The sequence below is a fragment of the Anguilla rostrata genome, chromosome 10 (genome assembly GCF_018555375.3).
Source record: "Anguilla rostrata isolate EN2019 chromosome 10, ASM1855537v3, whole genome shotgun sequence".
NCBI lineage: Eukaryota > Metazoa > Chordata > Actinopteri > Anguilliformes > Anguillidae > Anguilla > Anguilla rostrata.
The window spans coordinates 12,766,700-12,786,777 of record NC_057942.1 but is presented as its reverse complement, the minus strand read 5'-3'; the positions used below and the strand labels follow the sequence as shown (position 1 = coordinate 12,786,777).

Below are 20,078 nucleotides of genomic sequence, written 5' to 3'. Positions count from 1 at the left end.
TACCTCTGATGGTCACAAAGTGACACATTCACATACTGGTCAATTACAGTATCTTCAAGATGTTTTTTGGGAGAAAATGGTCCCTTGAGGGACTGTTACCCTTGGTTTTAAAGTAACATTACATATTTTGGAGCTTGATGTTCGGAATTAGAAAAATATTGTTTTTACAAATGCAAGAGGCCAGACAGTTTAGTATAAATACTATATTCTTTATTTAAATATTTTACAACTTTGAAAACATATTTACAGAATCCATATCTGCATCATTGTACTGTACACACACAAAAATATGTGCAGCTTTTTCATACTAACAAACATTGCCTATTTCAACGAGAGTAAGAAACCACGTGTTTAATTGCAAGAGCGCATTGATGGACAGCAGCATGAGAGCTTTGGGAGACAGGACAAGCTGGCTCTGTCGCAAGGCCGCACTGGGGGTGGAATCGGTTTCTGGGTTAAGGCGGATATGGCGCGTGTTGAGCTCACTGGTCCTTCAGTCAGTTCCAGCACAATCAGTCTGAACAGTACTAACAAGCTGGAGAAAATGGCCTTTAGTTTCGCTGCATAATAATAATCCTTTTACATTAAAAAAAAAAAAAGAAGACGATTAGCAGTCCTGAAACATTGTGTGTGCCCATCACCATCTGACCTTCTCAAACCTGAGTCCAAGTTTATGTTCATAGCCGGACAGGAAGGCAGTCTGTCTTTAAGGAACACTGAATCGAGAAGCAGATTCCAGATGTATAAAACGGCTTGTAGCACTTGTACCCAAGGTACTCAAGAGTGGTAACCCAACAGCAAAGACTATCAACATCATCATCATCATCATCATCAAAAACTTCTTTCATAGCACATAGTAGAACTGAAAACCACTTAGAGATTTCCTGCAGGTCACTCCAAAGCGTTATTTCAAAGCCACAGATGAGCGTAAGGCTAACTGCTAGGTGGAGTCGGGGTGTCTGAGGAGGAATGGGCCTCTTTCAGAGTGCGGCGAAGCGCGAGCACTGCTAGCCTGGTTAACGGGGTCAGCGCCCAGCAGGCGGCTGCGGGGGGGAACACACCGGTCATGTTTGGTTATGGCTTTCCTTAACTACTTTGGTTTAACCTAGGACCCGCGAAGCTACCACTAAGACTCCCATTGGCTCTCATACAGAGACAAACCAGGGCACTGGAACTCCAGCACAGCATAGAGATGAAATGCACGACCAGCCAGCGGCCTGGGCACTTAACGCAGTAATGTTGTCAGTGCATATACATTAAAGGTTTTTTTTTTTTGCCATTTAAAAAAAATCTTAATACCAGATATGTCCTAAAGTAAATGTGGAAACGTGTGTACAAACACAGGTGATGCATTTTGTCATGTATTGTCATAGTATTGCTTTATCATTTAAGAGGAAAAACACACATCAGGAAGCATGTCTTTGGTGCACCTGCTGCAACAAAAAAGGGAGTGGATAAGCCAGGGCAGAGGAGTAGAATGTGTTTGATTGACACCCTGCATGCGTGCGGGCCAATCCATCCGCCCTGCACCTCTGTGTACACAGCAGCGACAGCGGAATCTTGCATAACCGCATGCCATACATGTTCTCTTCTTCAGGGCAAAGCCCTAAATACTCAGCCAAATTTGTTTTTGTCCCAAAAGCACGTCTCGGAAAAGGATGTTATGACTCAAAGACAAGTCTCCTTTCGCTCAGGCAGAGCAGACATTTATAGGGTGAAGACAGCGAGGCTTTTAAAAGCGATGTAGTTGAGAGTCACGGTGCTGTACGCCTGAAGATTTCAGTAGGAGTGTCCACCCCTCTGATTTCATGGCAGATTTTACAGTGGCATTTTGCAGCTATGCGGGCAATGAACTGGGCAGCACAATGCGAGGGCTTGAGAACAATGACCAAAGATAATTACGACAAAGCCTTTACAGAACAGTCGATGAAATCAAAAATCTTGCTTTCAGAAATTAAAACACAGATGACAAAAAAAAACAATACTGAATAATGCTAGGTGCAATCCAGATGAGCATTATAAATAACAGAAAATTGACATGTACACAGTACATGTAGAAACTTAATTTGTTTTAATTACAAAATAGAAGCTGCACAGTAAAGTTATGCAAATACACAGTACAAATCTACAGGAGGTGGGGAAGTCCTGATGTCTGCCGAGACTGAAATTATAAAATGTTAGACAACATTTATCCGAAAACTAACCTGATTTAAATCGAGGCCTATGCGTTTTAAAAGATGGCTTCAGGATTTTTTTCTAAACAGGGACAAACTGTACAATAAAGTGAGGCTGGGACGAGTCAAGCAATGACATGAAAACCCAGTTTCCACCCTCAAACACCCCACCAAAAAAAAAGAATTTATTATAAAAATAAACCTTTATTATTTATATCTGACCTGTCATATCTGTAAGAATTCACAGACGCTAGAATTATTCTTGTGCGTTAACGGTATGCTCTCTCCAGAGTTCTAAAGAACATGAAAAACCCTCTGTGCAGTAGACAGAGCCCATGCACGCGCACACACACACACACACACACGTACGCTGGACACACAGCTCTGACCGGGGGAACCGCTGACCTGAGGCCATGGACACACCTCTGCTCGTTCAAACGGGGGGGGGGGTATGGGAGGGGAAAGTGAGATTAAGGGGATCGGTCACAATTTGTCATCCTGCAGATCTTACATTTAAAGAACACTCCCCTTCCTCACCAAAAAGGGTCGGTTGGTTGATCAGTCGATCAGCTTAAGGAATCCGACACTTCATAAATCCTGCTACACAAACATGACAATTAAGAAGCCGCAAGACACGCTCATACGCACATGCACGCACGCGCACACACACACGCACACACAGGGTACATTTACCGAAAACCAAATTAAAGAAGTGCGTTCACACATACAGAACACTTCTAACCCTCTACCATGTGCCTCCTCAGCCGAGGCAGTGGCAGTCTGTGAATCCCAATCCTGCCTTCACTTGCACGGCTATTGCCATTAAATATTTCATCTCACACTTAAAGTGACCTTGCCTTGCGGTGGCTTTTCCCCCCACATCCTCTCCCTTGATGCCATTTTCCCCGCAGCACAGACCCGTCTGACAGCTACTTGTTCCAAACCGGCTCTGACCACCCACTGTGGCCCATCTAGAAGCCACTGAGATTTCTGCTCCCAAAACACGGTTCACACCTTTAAGGATGTTTTAGCACAGATGCTTAAACTGAGAAGAGTCTCAGATTTGACACTCGTTTTTCCTCCTTCCTGTGTTGACTGGTACTATCCCAATTTATACTCTCCCCAGACTCTGCTCCATTGCCCACGAGCACCTTCCCCGCCCAGCCACAAATAAGCCCTCGTCATGTAGGACCATTTTTTACATAAAGAGAAAACAGCTCAATTACTTTAGGTTATTATTAGTCACCAACAGAAAAAGGTGCAGACAAGGGGGTCTGATTTCTCCTCTGCCTCCATTTGTAAAGCTCTCAGAAGAACAAAAATGCCACAACAGCACTGTGCCGAGCTCCAACAGCGCGCACTGATATGAGGTCATCAAATGCGCCATGTTGATTCCCCCTGCACCTCGCAGTTTTTAAGGTAAGGGGAAACCCTGCCCAGCGTTACAGTGCTAATCTCTTTTTTATTTGGCGGGAATGTGGGCCAGTCACACTGATCAGCAACTGGAACCTGAACGGTAGGGGTGGGGGGGCGGTGCAAATGGAGGTGGGGCTGGAGGCCGAGTGGAATGACTGGACAGGACGGGAAAGAGGTGTAGATTGAGACATGGAAGAGGGGGCGGGGCTTAGCTGCAAAAGGAGTAAAGTCCCCAATCCTGCCAGCAGGAAACAAACAGTACAATAGAACACAGGAGGAAGACCGAAGTCGGAACTCTCTCCGTCCCTCCCACAGACGCTAGTCTGTATACTCTGCCACAATTGACAGAAGAACTGTGATGTCATCCGGCTTTCCCCCTGTGGAACACAAAGGAGACCGTGTAAGGGAACAAAAAGGACTGACTGAAGGGGTAGATATTTGCAGATTTTCTACATTCATGCCGTTTGCTGCATTCAGTCAGCAAGCGGTTTGAAACAAAAACAATGTGGTGACAGGAGGACATCAGGTCTAATGCCGCTCGGCTGTACAATATTGCCACAGCAAAGTACATGTTTTGATTCGTTTTCAAAATGTTTGGTCCCCCGACTCCAGAATTTGCTTCCCACCAAGTTCTTAACTGCTTTGAGCAGTTGCCCGGTGACGGAAAACTTTCAGAAAAGAAAAGACTCTTAAATTAACGGCTCCATAAAAGTTGTGGGGAAGGGGGCGTCTTCCTCCAGCTGTAACAAGGTGACCAAAACATGACCTTACCTCTTACATTCAGTCCATTGTCACACGCAAACTGTGCAAAAGGCGACATGTAGTTGGGATCGTAAGCCAGGACGTGGGCCTGTTCCGCGATGCTTCTGGCTGTCTGCTGTATACTTTCATAGTTGGTGTTCTAAAAATAACATTAAAGCATGAGTTTAGAATAAATAACCGTGGAGGGAGGAAGTCTTCACAAGAGATGAAAAAATGTTATTCAGACACATATGTTAAAGTAACAGAAACTAACACCAAACCAGGACACCAAAAAACTGTATATTTTAAAGGTATATTCCATTTGTACAAGTCAGTATATGATGCTGCTGAAGTAAAATGAACCCATACCTTGAGTTTTTTGAGTTCTTGTAGGATCATATAGTCGGGCATGTTATCAAAGAGGCCGTCTGTCGCAGTCAAGATGATATCTCCCAGCTGGACATCAAAGGAGGAGCTGTCTGCAGCGTCAGGACTGTGAGGGGGGGGAACAGGAAAACATACAGGGTTAGTGTGGGTTTGGGGGGGGGGCTGGGACAGGGTGCACTGTCAATCAGAAACCTTGAGGTCACATGGGGGCATTCACAGTGTTTCCTATAGAGAGTGATGAAATCTCCAATGAAGTGTTCAACTGTGAACATATTTCTACAGCCAAATGCATTTAAAATAACCAGAATACTCATTTAAACCATGTCAGATTCCTACATATGAGGACTGAAAAGATTCAGGGTTTGCAGTTATTTTACATTGACTGTATCTGGTAAAGATTTTTCCAGATAGCGTGCAATCTGTTGCTGCCCTTTGCACTCCATAGATGTGCATTGCTGGTGTAAAGCTGTATGAATCACTTCCCTCACTGCACTGTACTGGGTATTCATTTTGTTCCTGCAACTCCCCGTAACGGGTTGAGGCTGCACTAACCTCCTACGCCCTTCTGCCTGTCAGCCCGACCACTCATAGGGTGGCATCTCCCTCCCAGGGCCCCCACCGGAAAAGGGGTCTAAACTGCAACACCTCCCAAATGTCCTGAAGCTAGGCCGCTAAGCTATGAGCCGCAGCTTCAAGTCAATTAATGGGGTAATGCTTCGCTCTGAATTACCATTACTCCCAACCAGAGTTCAGTCACAAAATTGGACTGCCGTACAAACTGTTTACATACAGAGCGCACCGTCTAGATCACAAACACAGGGTCACTGCTCAAATGAAATTAACGGACAACTGCTCCAGTTTGAACTAGCATCATTCCTATCCTTAGCACAGTTGCAAACCTGTACTACCCTACAAATCCCATGAAGACACAAAGGCAGCACGCCACCTACACTGCCTATAATACAGGTGTCAGTGGTCCGACAGTGATAAACGCAGGCTGAACTGAAGCCAGGCCTGCTGCCACGGCGATTAAAATAAAATCAAATCGAAGGTCAGCGGAAAGTACGGTCAGCACGAGGTCAGAAGGACAGGGCATGGAAACGTACACTTCGTCCTGGGCTTGGGTTCCTGGCTCGTGCCAGCGTGCCAGTGCCTGAACGGATATAGACCGGAGCTGAACGTGTCGAGTTCCGTTCTTGGAGGCCTGCGATATCCCTGGCCTCGTTTCTTGACCTATCCTGGCCCTAGTGTATCTCCTCGCTACATTCGCCTTTCATTTAGAATGCACATCATTTCGCTTTCAAAGAGTGATGGAGAGAAAGAGCCTTAAAGGTTAATGTATCTAGATGAAAGACGGTAATAATGGGGAGGATTAGTGCCCAGCGGCAGCACTGAGATGAGACCAGTAGAGCATGTGGCCGCTCAGCTCATCAGCCTGTCTCCTCCAGATAAAGGGTTTAAAGGAGTTCTTAGTGAATCTCGTAGGTAATGAAATAGCCTGGCATCTGTCAAATATCCAAAGGAGATCCGCCCTCCCTACAGCCAAACTAGGGTCACCTTGAAAAGTAGGTGAGAGTCAGGCCACTGCCAAAAAGCAAGCCAGACACCATGCCCTTGATTCTGCCTTTCAAATGAACAGAGCAACACACACACACACACAGGCACGCATACACACACACACACACACACACACACACACACACACACACACACACACAAGGCTGGGTATGAATGAGTAACACACTCCTGCACCAGACTTTGATCACTTGACTGTAAAACCCTAGCTTCTACACTCAGGCCAAAGTGTAAAGTGCAGACTGTCCCGTACAAATTAAAAGGCACACGAGAGACCTGGAAATGACGTTCTCCTCTATCTTCACGAAGTCAGGGGCAAGAGGAAAAACAGAATAAAAATTTTTTTTTAAATGGGCAACAGGACTGGTTATTTTAAGGAAATCCTCTGGCCCACTCCTGTGTGATTACAGCTCTGCCCGGCTCTAAGGATGGCATGGAGCCAGCACACCCCTCCCCACCAGCCCTGCCCCCTCCTGGAAGGAGCAGACACTCCACTGCTGGCACAACACAAACGAGCGGAGGCCTCACATGGCCCTGGCTCTGCTTCTGACATCACAGCAGCCCTCGTGCTCTAGATCAGGCCGGACTGGCTTGTTAGAGGGACAGAAGGACGGGGGGCGGGGGAACAGAGGGGGTGGGGCAGCGTAATTAGGGACACAGTCCATTCTTTTTACTTGGTGCCCATGAGAAACTGGTGATCTGCCTAACTTGGCATGACATGGAAAGAATAGCCACAAATCCTCTTGTATTCCAGCAGTGAAATCCCAGGAGGCAGACTAAAATGCCTTTCTTTAAAAAGACACACTCACCCCTCTACTTCCCTATCTGATCTGAAATATTTGAAATGATTCTGGATAACATAATGACTTTTTAAAGTAACGTCAGACAGGTCTCATGCCATTGACTAAGCAAACGGTATGCAGTGAAATTGCTTTTTAACCCTTGGTGCAAGATCACAAATAGCTGATTTTAATGTTCCCAACTGAACATTCTAATGATGAAGTAACCATCACAACTGGTAACTGAAAACAATTCTAGAACACCAATTCTGCAGAGCGTTAAATGAAATCTCCAGCACGAGTTTGGGCAGGGGGTGGGGCCTGGCGCGGTTAAAACTCCGCTGGGCGCGAGGGCGGGAGCGAGACAGGATGTCGGCGGCGGCGGATCACTGACCTGTCGCTGAGGACCGCGCCCTCTGCCTCGGGGGGCGCGATGGAAAGCTGGAAGGGCGTGTTGAAGTAGTGCTGCTGCTCGTCCGACCGGTGCACCACCTCGCCGCCCCGCACCACCAGGAACCCCGAGTCGCCCAGGTTGGCCGTGTGCAGCCGGTGGCTGTGCCTGTCCAGGACCACGATGCACGCCGTGCTGCTGCCTGCAGGGGGACGACAGTGTGCATCAGTGCATCACCGCGGCGGCACTTCTGATACGTGCAAGAGCAAACGGCCATTCGATACGCCGAGCCAGTAACTGAGCCTCGCTCCTACATGAAAAGACCCTTCAGAAGACCATTATGCAAGTGTGCAGTTCAGTGCAAGGACAGCCCAACTGACTCACGTGCAACATGGATACCTCATCTATACAAAACATCTAAAGAGAGCCCACTATAGAGTTGTGTGCAATACATAGGCTACATTGCAATGACGACAAAAAAACAAAAAAAACAAACATGCTTTAAAGCTGAACAATAAAATAAACCGCATGTACGAAACAAAACGTACATCAGCCAACAGCCTAAACACTGCGCCAGGGGAAGTCCTTGTTTTCCAGAACATTCCGAACTAGGTACAGAGGTACAGAGTACTAGGTACAGAGATCACGGTCTTTTGGGAGGACACTTTGAAAGTCCCTGTGTGTGTCCCTCCCACGCAATGACCCTTTTATTTTTGCCAGGGGAGCTGAAGCCCGAGGCGGCCTGCTATGTGCTGATTAAACCACAGGGGGCATGGTGCCAGGCCCAGCCCCTGCGCGGCAGGTACTACTCCATCACTACTCTGTGACCTTGGAAAGGAAAGTCTCCGGACTTTAAAAACTCCCAGCTATGCAGAAGTATCACTTCAAAAATACACTAAAAAAAAACATTCTGAAAGGGTAGATGTATCAGATCTGATAGCTCTGTACCCTTCACACACTTTCAAAAAAAGAAACCCTGCTGGAGGTTAATCAATAGGCGATGCGTTTGATTTTCTTTTTTTATTTTATTTTATTCACCCAGGGGTTCTTTGATCGGTGGTGAAATAGTCCATTTGGAGGGACATCAGGTAATGCTCCAGGTAAACACCTAAATACTCTCCAGCATTCACAAGCTGTACCAGCACTGCCTGGCATGCGGCACCAAAACACACTCTGTCCTCACACTGACCCAGTGTCTCCGTGGAGGCCGCTCACTTTCCACTATCAGGTTCTGTTGAACTGGAGGCAGCAGAGACGGGTTATATTAATGCCCGTACAAATTCAAGCACGGCAGATCCAAGGGTTACCTAAGGCCCCACGCTAATCAGTCACACTGCAGAGGTGACGCTAAAGGTCGGGACAGAACAAAAAACATTTGCATTAAGGACCCAAACAAAGTGCAGTTGTTTTTTTGGGTCGACTGGGATCCCAGCTCGTTCACATTTTGCGTTAGATGTGGACAGAAGAGAACTATCCCGACAAAGAGGCCTCCTGGAACAGAACCCCACCCTGCTGCTGGTGACTCATCGGTGAACAATCACGCTTGCGGGCTCCTTTTACATCTCCGTATGGTAATATTATTGCGGAGCTCTCACACCATTGGCTTTGAACTGGCCTTCTTAATTCCCCGGCCCAGCCCACAAACTATAACCACAACTAGTGGTGCCAGTTGTCTATCAACCATGGAACCATTGTCTGTTTTTATGGAAAAAAACTGAGGAAGAGGGGGTAGGAGGCAAAGAGGAATGGAGGAATGACTCTGTTTACTGCGCTGGCACCAGCCTCTGTGTAGATGTTTCTCTGTAAATATGTAGTTTTTTTATAGCGCACATGCTGCCGCATGCTTCTCCTTCCCAGCAAGCAGCTGTGATGAATTTGGGCGATTCTGGAGCGTGCAGTTTGCTGGCTGGGAGGCATCTCTCTAACTCATGACACGGTCTCTCTCTGACTCATCCTGCGGATCCGCAGTCTACCCGGACTCCAGCTCGATGGCGCTGGAGGAGTCCGCCTCCCTGCAGTCAGAGAGTGTTCCCCACCGACAGCCGGGGGGGTCAGGGTCCCGACTGATCATTAACCTCGCTCCGATATCAAAAGCACACGGACGTCATACGTCCCCCACAAACAACTGCTCCTACGTCACATAAAAAAATCGCACTTGGCTGCACTTGTTAAGCAAAGAGAACTGAACTCTTAGGATGTCAAACACCAGTTTATCAGTTTCACCTCTAACCAATCCATAGGTAACTTGGCAAGCTGGTCTGTTATTTTGCTGGGAACACATCTTTCTGGACATTAAAAATCTATCAGCTATCAGCTTCAGAAAAGGACATGTATTGGAAGTAATTATAACATTTAACCATTTCAAAAGCATGTGCTGACTGGACAATTAGAAAAAAGGAATCTGAATCTGTAGGTAGGCAGCAGTGAGTGCATCATATCACAGAGAAAGGCACTGCTTCATCACGGGGTGCTTAAAGCCAGCGAGGCTCCGCCCACTCACCCAGCAAGGGGACTTTGTTCTGAAGGAGCTCGTAGTAGCTGGTGGTGAGGATGCCCACGGGATTGCTGGGCATGAAGCGGCCTTCCTTCACCAGCCGCTCGCACGTCCTCATCAACGTGCCAGAGAATTGGGAGGGGTCCACGCCGTAATCTCTCCATCCCCCCACGCCGTCGGCCACACCTGAAAAGCAAGAAAACACAGATAAATGCTAAGGTATGAGGTCCCTCTGTCCCACCAACTAGAGGCTGCAGTTGCAACCCAGTGGCCAGCTGCTGGCAAGCCATTCGAAAACCAAAGCTTATGACTGCATGTTACAGAACTATGGCAAATCCAGCATGGACCTAGCTGTGCAGAGGGGCCTACGCCCAGTTCTGGAGTTCCCACAGTCCAGCACCCTCACCTCCCTTAGACCATCAGGGCAGGACGAGAATAGAATAGACAGATTTTCTGATATGGAATCTAAACAGCCTGAAGATTAATACATTAAATTAGTACAACTGTCTGTAATTCAATGAATCACATCAAGGCACAATTAGGGACAAATTTACAATTAGTGAAAATGAATAATTATAATTAGCCTACTAATAAAACTAAAGAACGTCAGGACTGGAATTTTTTACTCTTCAAATACTAGAATATAAGGACCCAGTTGGCACACACTAGGGACAGGTTGCGGATTGCTTTTTTATTTTTATTTTACAGCAACATTGACCAAAGAGGTCTTAATGCTGATCTTACAAAAAATGTCAGTGCAATTTATCCTCATTTTTCCACAGTATAAACCGTGGGCCTTTAACATATTAGTATAGATTTCTGTTTTCAGTGATGCATTCCAGCTGCCTTGTGACATATTCCACCGCATAGGACTCTACAGTAAAGTAGAATTGATTACAAAAGTCCTCATCTGGAAGTGCAGCATCGGGGAGCTCCTGTCAGCGGGAAATAACGCGGCCCACAATAGCTATAAAAGGGGAGAATGGCTTGGTCCAACAGAAGGGACAAAATTAATGTAGTGGTATGCCTTAATCACAAGCATATATTCCCTCACACTGGGGAAGTTTCACTCCTCCATGAAGAGATAAGAGCAACATTTCAGTTGTTCTGTTGACCAGACAAACCTTTGCTGACAGATAAAGACAGAGGGACAAAACGAACCTCAACTGTGATCAGATACCTATTCATTTGTGCAGAACGGTCTGTCACCACCGACACAAACAGGAAACCAGAGAACTGGAAAAGTTGAGTAGGAGGGGCCAAGAACGCCCCGATGCACACCCTTCTATTACAGACGTGTCTGCTGGAACAGAACAGCCAGCTCCCAACGCTGCAGCTAAACTACTGGCGGCATGAAGACAGTCACAAGGAAACGATCAAGATGCCACTGCCCACACCACACATTCAAGTGTCAAGGACTTGAGATGAGAACACTCAAAGTAGGAAAATGTCATCTGGTACATTTCAACTCCTATAAACCTAGATTCAAAATACAACGCAGGCATAGTTCAGTGCTTATAACTACAATTACAGCCTGCTGACAAGTTCTGCAGACCACTTCCGCAAGCCACCAGGCCAGCCACAATGGGACAGATGGGTGCCAGTCAGGCTCTCTAATGTCACACAACCATTTGGGACCCAGTGAACCCCCCCCAACACACACACACACATACACCAGCTGTCCTGGGGTGTGACAGGTGTGAGGAGTCATGCTCCATCAGCCCTGTGCCCTGACCCTGGGTCAGCTGTGTGCTGGGCCTGTGTGTTGTCTCAGCTGCAGCGCGAGGACTGCCTGTGCAGGGCCTCTGAAGCTGCGCGGTGCTGCTGCTAAGGGGGAGGGGCAAACACTCGGGTGGCATCTATAGCCATGGGCCTGGGCTCTGAGAGCAGCAGCGCATCCCGGGTTCATGAATCGAACCCCCGACAGCTCTGGTGCCCCCTGCCAGGGGGCATTGTGGGGCAACCTACGACTGCCGTTCAGTAAGAGGGGTATTTCAGTCAGGACGATATTCCCCAGTTCCCTGCATTACAGCAACCTGCCTGGCTCGACCCAGGCACCTGCGGTATGCCTACATCAGTTAATGAATAAATGTGTCAAATGCGTTTTATTGTACACAAGACAGTACCACTGTTTTAGTGTCATTACACAGCTCCCAACTCTCACTTTAGATGGGAGTCAACATCCAGTCACAGAGTGAGATGTTTTTTCTAGGGTTGTCATCAATGCGACCAAATTTCGAACGGTCATGTTTTTTCAATCTGTGATAATAAAAAAGAGAAGCTATATATTGTATAACGGGCTTGAAAACGCATAATTCCTTATGCTACTTCTTTATGCTGTTCTGTTAGCCCATAACCGTAAGATTTGTGTATCTACTATATAGGACATACCATGTCAAATTCTATATCCCGTAACTCACCCTGTAGGTAGGCAAGGGGAAGTGCTCGTATCAGTGCTGCTTGTCCTCATGCTTTCATCCCCAAGTCTGCGAGTTAGCAAATTTCAAATGATTCATCAGCATTACCACCAAACAGGAAGGGGTACTTTTGTAATCAGGTTTTTGAAACCTTTTACAACATGCCGGACCATTAGCCAATCCTGAAGCAGAAGTGCATTTCTGACCAAGACTAATCCAAGCTTTGTGCCTTTTGTTACCACGGACTGGGCTCAACATATTTGTTATCTTTGCAAAGTCCCGGGCGCCTCTCCGCCAAACATGCTAAATTCCACTCGGTCCGACAGTCCTTGACCAATTCCAGTAAGTCACCCAGTCGTGTGCCACAGAGCATTCCTAATTTTGCGCACAGCAGGGTCTCGCCTGGACGGACAGCTGCTGTCACCAAGTAGCTCATTGTTGGGAACCAGTTAGGCTGCTTGCAACAAGATAGGGTGCCTGCAACCAGAGACTCTGTTCCTGATCCTGGTTCAGTGGAGTGACAGCAGTCAGAGGGAGTCAGCCCCAGGAGAGTACCCTGAGCGACCAATGCCCCAGGTATCATCCAGCAAAGGGTCAGTAGTTTATACTCAGACCCACCATGGAGTGCTCTCTTTGACCTATCTGACAGCATTGTTTCAAAAATGGAGAAACAGCATTTCAATCATGACAGGACAAATTTTGGACTAGTTTAAAACAAGCAAGACATTTTCACTTGAAAATATAGTACTGCTGGAGGGACTACAAGCTTGGAGCAAGATTTTAATTTTTGATTCACACTTAAATGCATACGCAAACCTTCAAGTTTTAAACAAACTGAGCATGCTCAAAAGACAATGGCAGAGGGTGCACCAAAACCAAGACATGCAGGGGTGGCCTGTGAGACAATCTCTTCCCTCCCTTCTCCCTTTTCACTTTTCACAGAACAGCCCTGATATGACATTTTCCTGGAAAGGCAATGCTCCCCCTCCGCTTCTTGCTCGCAAGAATCTGCTCGGGTGACCATACAAGGAGAGTCATCCCGGCCAGCGTGTGGAACCCATCCCTCCCATCCACAGTGCGCAGTGTGTGGCCACTCGTGCCAACTATAAACAGTAGGGGAAACAGCCGTGGCAGCCACATCTTGGAGCGTTTTCACAATACTGCTAAACGTGCCCCAGAGGAGTGTGGATCCTGCCCTCTTAAATGAACCAATAAGCAGCTGCTCGTGATTGCATGCCTTTTTGTCCTACCTATTTAATCTGTAACGTACCCTGCAAAGACCTTCCCTTCCACCTTGAATGCTCCATAAACCTGCATGGCCTTTGCCATTGTTTTTAGTAACACCCTTTTTCATTCATTGGTCTGCTTTCCATTTCCTTATCGCTCTACTGTCCAGAAGAGGAAAGAAAAAGATAAACACCAACAAACAGAAGCAGTGTAGTAAGGTGAAGTTCGACACAGTCATACAAACCCTCTTGAATAAACAAAGTTTCATCGATTGGTTCCAAGCTTCTTTTCTTACTCAACCACTGCAGGTTTGACATGCGTAAGAATTCAGCCTATGGGTGTCACTGTGGTGTGAAAAATCACAGTCGCAGACTTAAGACACTTTCCGCACTATTTCAAAGAAAATGCGATTCCTTGAAAAGAATGCAACAGACACCTCAACACCCCTCCCTAGAATGTTAGTATGAATTACACAAGTGGAATAATTCTCCGTCATTTGTTCACTTGGCTTGTGTAACCCAGACTAAAATACAGCTCAAAGTAGGACATGACAGGCATTAGTCTGCTACAATCTCCTTGTGGGCAGTTATCCTATCAAATGACAGTCTGACTGGACTGGGAAAGCACTCATTCCCTATCGCGTGACATTTGATTTTCAGTCTTATTACAGACTCCTAACACACAAGACAATATTGCACTACCTGAACTGACTTATCAGCAACAGAAACCCTTTGTCCTTCTCTATCCTGAGAACTGCGCATGTCTCCCGCACAACTTCAGTTTAGCTAAAAGAGAACAGAGGTCTGACATTTCCAGTATTAGAGGAAGCACGAAATGGATTATGGCTGAGGTTCTTGATCCCCACCGGTTAGATCTGGTATCACACCCACTCCTAATTAAGGCCCTCTTCTTGTTTGTGGCTTAAGGTTTAGCAGATGTACCACAGAATCAATAACGATATTAAACTAGTGATAACTGCTGTCCTCATTTATTCACTGATCATGGACTATGAAAATGTAGGATTTGCTCTAAAGAAGATATGGCTCAGCTAACTACCGTGTCACTAATTAATACGTGAACCTTGTCACAACTGCTGCAGGGACAGGAGGAATACTTATTTGTTTAATGCTGTCCTGTTTTGCCATTGCGATAACGCAAATACCGCAACCCACCCACCCACCCCCCACAGCATGGCAAATTGGTGCAATCCATAGGCTGATAGGCTGTGTTAATGCTGTAAGTAGTTTTGCAAAACCTTCAAGCTCTGAGCTCTAGATTACTACAGAAGGGTAGATAGTATATGAATACCTTCTTTAATGTTTTTTTAACCCTGGTGATGAAACAGAGTTGAAAGAATGACTGGCAAACCGGAGATCATTCACAGACTGAGGGTTTTCAGCATCTTCACTTTGAACCTTTCACAGAACTAGTTAATGCCCTTGCCAACAGCCTGGCACAAAGCTTGAGCCTAAGGTATCAAGGTATCAGGCCTGTACTGTGCATTTTACAAAGCAGTCTGTCTGAGAAAAAGCATACAGTAGAAATAAGTGAGCAAAAACAAACATGAACGCTCTGAACGCAATAAGGTGGATATAAAATTGCTGTAAACTCATCATATAAACACAGCAGAGAAAAGTTGCAGCAGCATCCAGAGAAAAAAAGATGCAGATGTCTGGTGCTGGCATATATGCCTAGATCTTGCTTTGCCGGAGATATCAAGCTATGAATCAGGCAGTAGCACCACAGGCCTTTGGAGGGTCAGGGTGATTCAGTCGAACAGTCTGTTAGGAACAGAGTCATGTGCCGCTGTCACCCAGAAGGGCTGCAATACCTGCCCCGCTGTAAAAACGACAGTATTACCATCCTCACAGAATATCTTGTAGTCTCCGGGTAGGCCATAAGTGTCCCCGTTTTTGCTACATATGAGTGATGCAGACATTGTAACTATGGGTAATGCAACCTTGGAGAAAAAACACACAGTGTACAATATTAATTCATGCAAAGTGCAAGTCTGTAAAAAGAGCTCTGATGTTGTAAATGGATACGTTAAGGTCCATTCATTGGAAAACGTATTTGTCGTAATTTCACCATAAGTATATTATAAATTGTACATTTTGGATTGTTATTGCACTGCTACAACAGAATCAAGGTCCATAATGTGAAAACAGAGGGTAAATATTTGCGGGTTTATCTTAACACCAGTTATCATATGCATAGGTTCGGAGGGGGCATAGTCACCCAAAATATTGTCATACGGATTATCCCCCTTAATTCATCTAACTGATTTACATGAGCTATGAGCAATGCAAGTGGGAATGAAACCTACGCCTATTGCCAACTATTATCATTCTCTTACGGCAAGAAACATTTGCTAAGGCCATAAAGATACATTTCAGGGTGCCTTTTTGGAATCCAAACGTGTGTACAGATTTTGCTGACGGTGCTGTATTAGTCTAATTTGCACAATGCTATGAACCAAACTGCTAGTAACTGCGTTATCAATTAGCGTACAATGGAGCACTTTACAGAAAACGTAAAATAATTCTGCAAGTCATTTAAGGACACCGTATTCTCCCGTAGGTAACGTTACGTTTTGAAGAAACGTGATAGGTTTTTCTCAATATGGCTGCCCCCATGCGTGACCAGTCTGACCTTAAACAACACGAACCGGTTTCCCTGTGTAACAACGCTCATCGCGGTAAAGAACAACCGTTTTCAACACAAGATCATATACAAAAATCTCACTAAAAACAGAACAATCGGCTAACATCCAAAATCATCTGTATCCACAATACTTGTTGGCTTGAATCACAACTGCATATAGTCAAGCAGCAGGATAGTTGGTTAAGCAATAGTGATCAATAAATATGGGAACGAATAACATACATAAACACTGTTAACCCGTTTTCGTGTTCACTGAAAACACGAATCTTTATTTAGCGGTTTACAGCGTTACATCGTGCCAGCTAGCTAGCTTCGCGCGGTGTCAATTTTACCCTTTGTTTCTCCCCCCCAACAATAGGCACTCATACGCAGACGTTCTGTCCCGCATGCGGTTCTCTAAAGATGCTGCTCCTCCTTGTAAAATTCCGTTTGAAAGACAAGAGAATGTTAACCAACTGAATTTTACTTTAATTGTATCACTCATGTAAAGTAACACTGGACATCTTGATAACTAGCTTGCTATGTAACGCATGTTAGATTAAACGCATGCTAGCTATGTTGCCAAGAAAACGAAATATTTTAAGGTGGGTGTACTTAGATGTCAACGAAAGTGATGAATAGAGTTAGCTAGGCTGAAATTCACTAAAAAAAGATTTGTCAGATGATATAACGTTTGATAAGTTCAACCGGATGTATGGGGTCTTGCCTAGCTAGTTGCATTGTAGCGAACAACTGAAATACCGTTGATTTGCGTGGACATCTGACACGGAGAGCTAGCTAACCTTGCCTGGCTAAGATACAGTTATACATGAACTGGAAACGCTGATTAGTTAAGGGTAGCAAACACAACAGCCATTAAAGGATTTATCTCCAGGTAAAGCTTAGTTGGCTAACGTTACTAGCTATGATAGGTCACGTAAATGCAAATGGGACATAAGTTGCACTTACCCAAAACATCGGCGGATCTATGTCGAGCTATGAAACAGGCGTCGTCACCATAACACATCCCTTTCTTCAAAATCCCTTTGCGAAAATCTTTTCCGAATCCACAGCTAGCTGTCACCAGGCTGTAATCCCGGCTATCTGTTTGGGAAAGTCCGCCGAGGACAGCCCTGGCAACCAGTCTGCCATAAGAAAGTACGGAGAACATCCCCCAAAAACAAGCGCCCACCGAGCTAGCCTGCCTACCCTAGCCTCGCTCCACGCTCCCACGTCTTGTTTCGATCACGATTCCCCCTCAAGCGAATAACAACATTCGACTACCCAAGCCACAAAGAAAATGAAAAGCGCCACGACAGTTACAACTCAAGAGGGGACTCGTCTACAGTTATCTACGGTTTCGCAAATCTTTGATGTATCAGATACCGACAACGCTTAAGTTTTGGCGGATTTAATATGACGGGTTCTTCCAACGTGCTCCATTGACTCTGCCATCTTTCCCCGACTCTCAAAAAATTACGCAAATACCCGGGTCCCGGCAAGGGAGCTGTGGAGAGTGCTAGCTCGATAGCGGACTTCGAGTCTTGTGACTACTGCCTGGTTTGACGTCACTTACCGTTACGCAATAGGGATTTCCTTAAAAGGCCATCAACCGTGGCTCTGCTTCCAGTGATGCGTATAGTTTTTTGCCATCTTATTCGTAAAATGTACTGCAACCCATCTCCGCGTTCACTAAATAGTTTCTAAATGTACACGTGTACACATTTTTATGACTCACTATAACTTGTTAACATCCCGTGTAGCCTAAGATTCAGTGGTGAATTGGCTTTAAGTCTTTAAGAAACATTAAAAATTACATGGAAAATACATACATTAAAAGCAGATATGTCTGCAAAAGTTTTATATGCAAATTCCCTGTGAGATACTGGACGACCCATAGATGCTTGGATTTTGTATGCAGATTTTTTTTTTATTCGCATGCAATGCGCACTCGCCAATAAATGGCCCAGAATTATCACATGGCAGGTTAAGACCAATCAGAGTAGAGTGCGTTTAATGGGCGTGAATTAAACAACGCTTTTTGTAAAGGGACCGTTGGAGATCTTGAACCTTCGATAATTTTCAATGATATTTCACTGAGTCCTGTAGTGAGCATACAAGGTGGAAAATGATTCGATTCTGTTATTTACAACGGTAAAAAGGCTTCACCGAAATAGGACCTGGACATTTAGCTTACTAACTTGGCTTTTTTATTCACTCTACTTGGCTTTTGTCATGTGGAGTATTTAGATTTAGATGACATGAGAGACCAGGTCTCTGCTTATTTGCCCTTTTAAATTTTCCCTTTTAACCAAGGGCATAATTTATGAGGGGGGTTGGGGGTTGCAACCCCCAGTATTACAGAACAAGCCAAATAATCTCCCAATAATATGTCATCATGATGAGAAAAATAATCATTCATATAATTAATATTCACTGTGGGAACCACACATGCAGATATCATTCTTTCACCTTCTCTGCATCTCATGAAAGCATAGCGGTTGGTACCAAAAATCTCTAATTTGGAGCCATCAGATGAAAGGACAGATTTCAACTGGTCTAATGTCCACTGCCTGTGTATCTTGGCCCAAACAAGTCTATTCTTCTTATCGGGCTCCTTCACTTTCTTTGCAGAAATTCAAACATGAAGACCTGATTCACGCAGTCTCCTCTGAACATTTGATGTTGAGATGTGTCTGATGCTTGAACTCCGTGAAGCATTTATTTGGGCTCTAATTGGAGGTGCAGTTAATTGCAGATTTCGGAGGCTGGTGAGTCTAATAAACTTATTCTCTGCAGCAGAGTTAACTCTTGGTCTGCCTTTCTTGTGGTGGTCCTCATGAAAGTTGGTTTCATCATAGTGCTTGATGGTTTCTGCGACTGCACTTGAAGAAACTTTCAAAGTTCTTGAAATTTACCAGAATGACTGACTTTCATTTCATAAAGAACCCGATCCTCCCAGACAGATTGTAACAGAGGGTTCTTGTAGCCCATAGCTCCATACTAACTGCCATTTTTTTCTGTGAGTGAACACATGGCTTTCCCCACCACAGCACCGTTCCTCATACATTGAAATTAAAAGACCTACAGCAGCACTTATAAAATCCACTGTGTTACATATAACAGCTTAAACCTCCATGCAAGAGATCTGCATCCATAGCCGTACTGCACAGTTGTTGTAGTAATTAGGTCTTTGAATACAAGACACAATGACACTCAAGGATTAGTTACAAATGACCTAAATGGACAAATGACCTACTTCTCCACAGTAGTAGGGAGGACATTTAGATTTACATTTTTAAAGTTAAATTAGTAGCATTGTCTCATGGCTGTTCCTTTTTGGGACTGATTCTGAAATTCAGTTACGTTTGCAGAGAGATGTATTATTTTGGCAGGCTAGGCTTCTTTTAGGAAATCACTCCCGTTGGACTGAAGATAATCTGCTAATTCATTAAAATCTAATTATAATTAATGGCATTGTGAAAGGCTGCAATCATATTTGTTATATTTACAGTTCCATGAGAATTCTGCCAATAGTTTATGTATGCTTAACTAGTGCAATATATGGATTGAGATTTTTTATTTATTTCATGGTAATAGTAGCATTAAAATGGTAAATTGGTGTCACTTGGCAATTTTCACATGTTGTCATGATCCTCTTTACCCTTGTTTTTGGTTCCTTACCAATATTTATGAAATATTATGTGGTCAGTGTACACACACTTAATTTGTAGAACATGGTGTGTGTTTAGAACAGATTAATGACCCAAAACAGCAGGTGTTTGTTTATACAGATGTTGCTTTTGAGAATTTTTCATGTCTATCTGATTCAAT

The 20,078-nt window shown here is 44.9% G+C and overlaps 1 protein-coding gene across 1 annotated transcript; it reads right to left on the bottom strand.

Moving 5' to 3' along the window:
• Positions 1 to 188: 188 nt before the first annotated feature.
• On the bottom strand, positions 189 to 17,806 carry pptc7a (protein phosphatase targeting COQ7 a). The gene is made up of 6 exons (XM_064354200.1): positions 17,214 to 17,806; positions 9,964 to 10,143; positions 7,467 to 7,665; positions 4,701 to 4,824; positions 4,362 to 4,491; positions 189 to 3,967 (listed from the first exon to the last, which is right to left on the bottom strand). Exons 1-6 carry the CDS (start codon positions 17,413 to 17,415, stop codon positions 3,909 to 3,911), a joined length of 894 nt encoding a protein of 297 aa, XP_064210270.1. The 5' UTR covers positions 17,416 to 17,806; the 3' UTR covers positions 189 to 3,908.
• Positions 17,807 to 20,078: the final 2,272 nt, after the last annotated feature.

What these genes read in the sequence shown, in the direction of transcription:
- pptc7a (XM_064354200.1), bottom strand. Translation starts at nt 17,415, where the DNA reads ATGTTCTCCGTACTTTCTTATGGCAGACTGGTTGCCAGGGCTGTCCTC. An exon ending in TAGATCCGCCGATGTTTTGG is followed by an intron (nt 10,144 to 17,213) that starts GTAAGTGCAACT and finishes CTTGCTTTTCAG; the next exon opens with GTGTGGCCGACGGCGTGGGG. An exon ending in AAGAACTCAAAAAACTCAAG is followed by an intron (nt 4,492 to 4,700) that starts GTATGGGTTCAT and finishes TGTTATTTTTAG; the next exon opens with AACACCAACTATGAAAGTAT.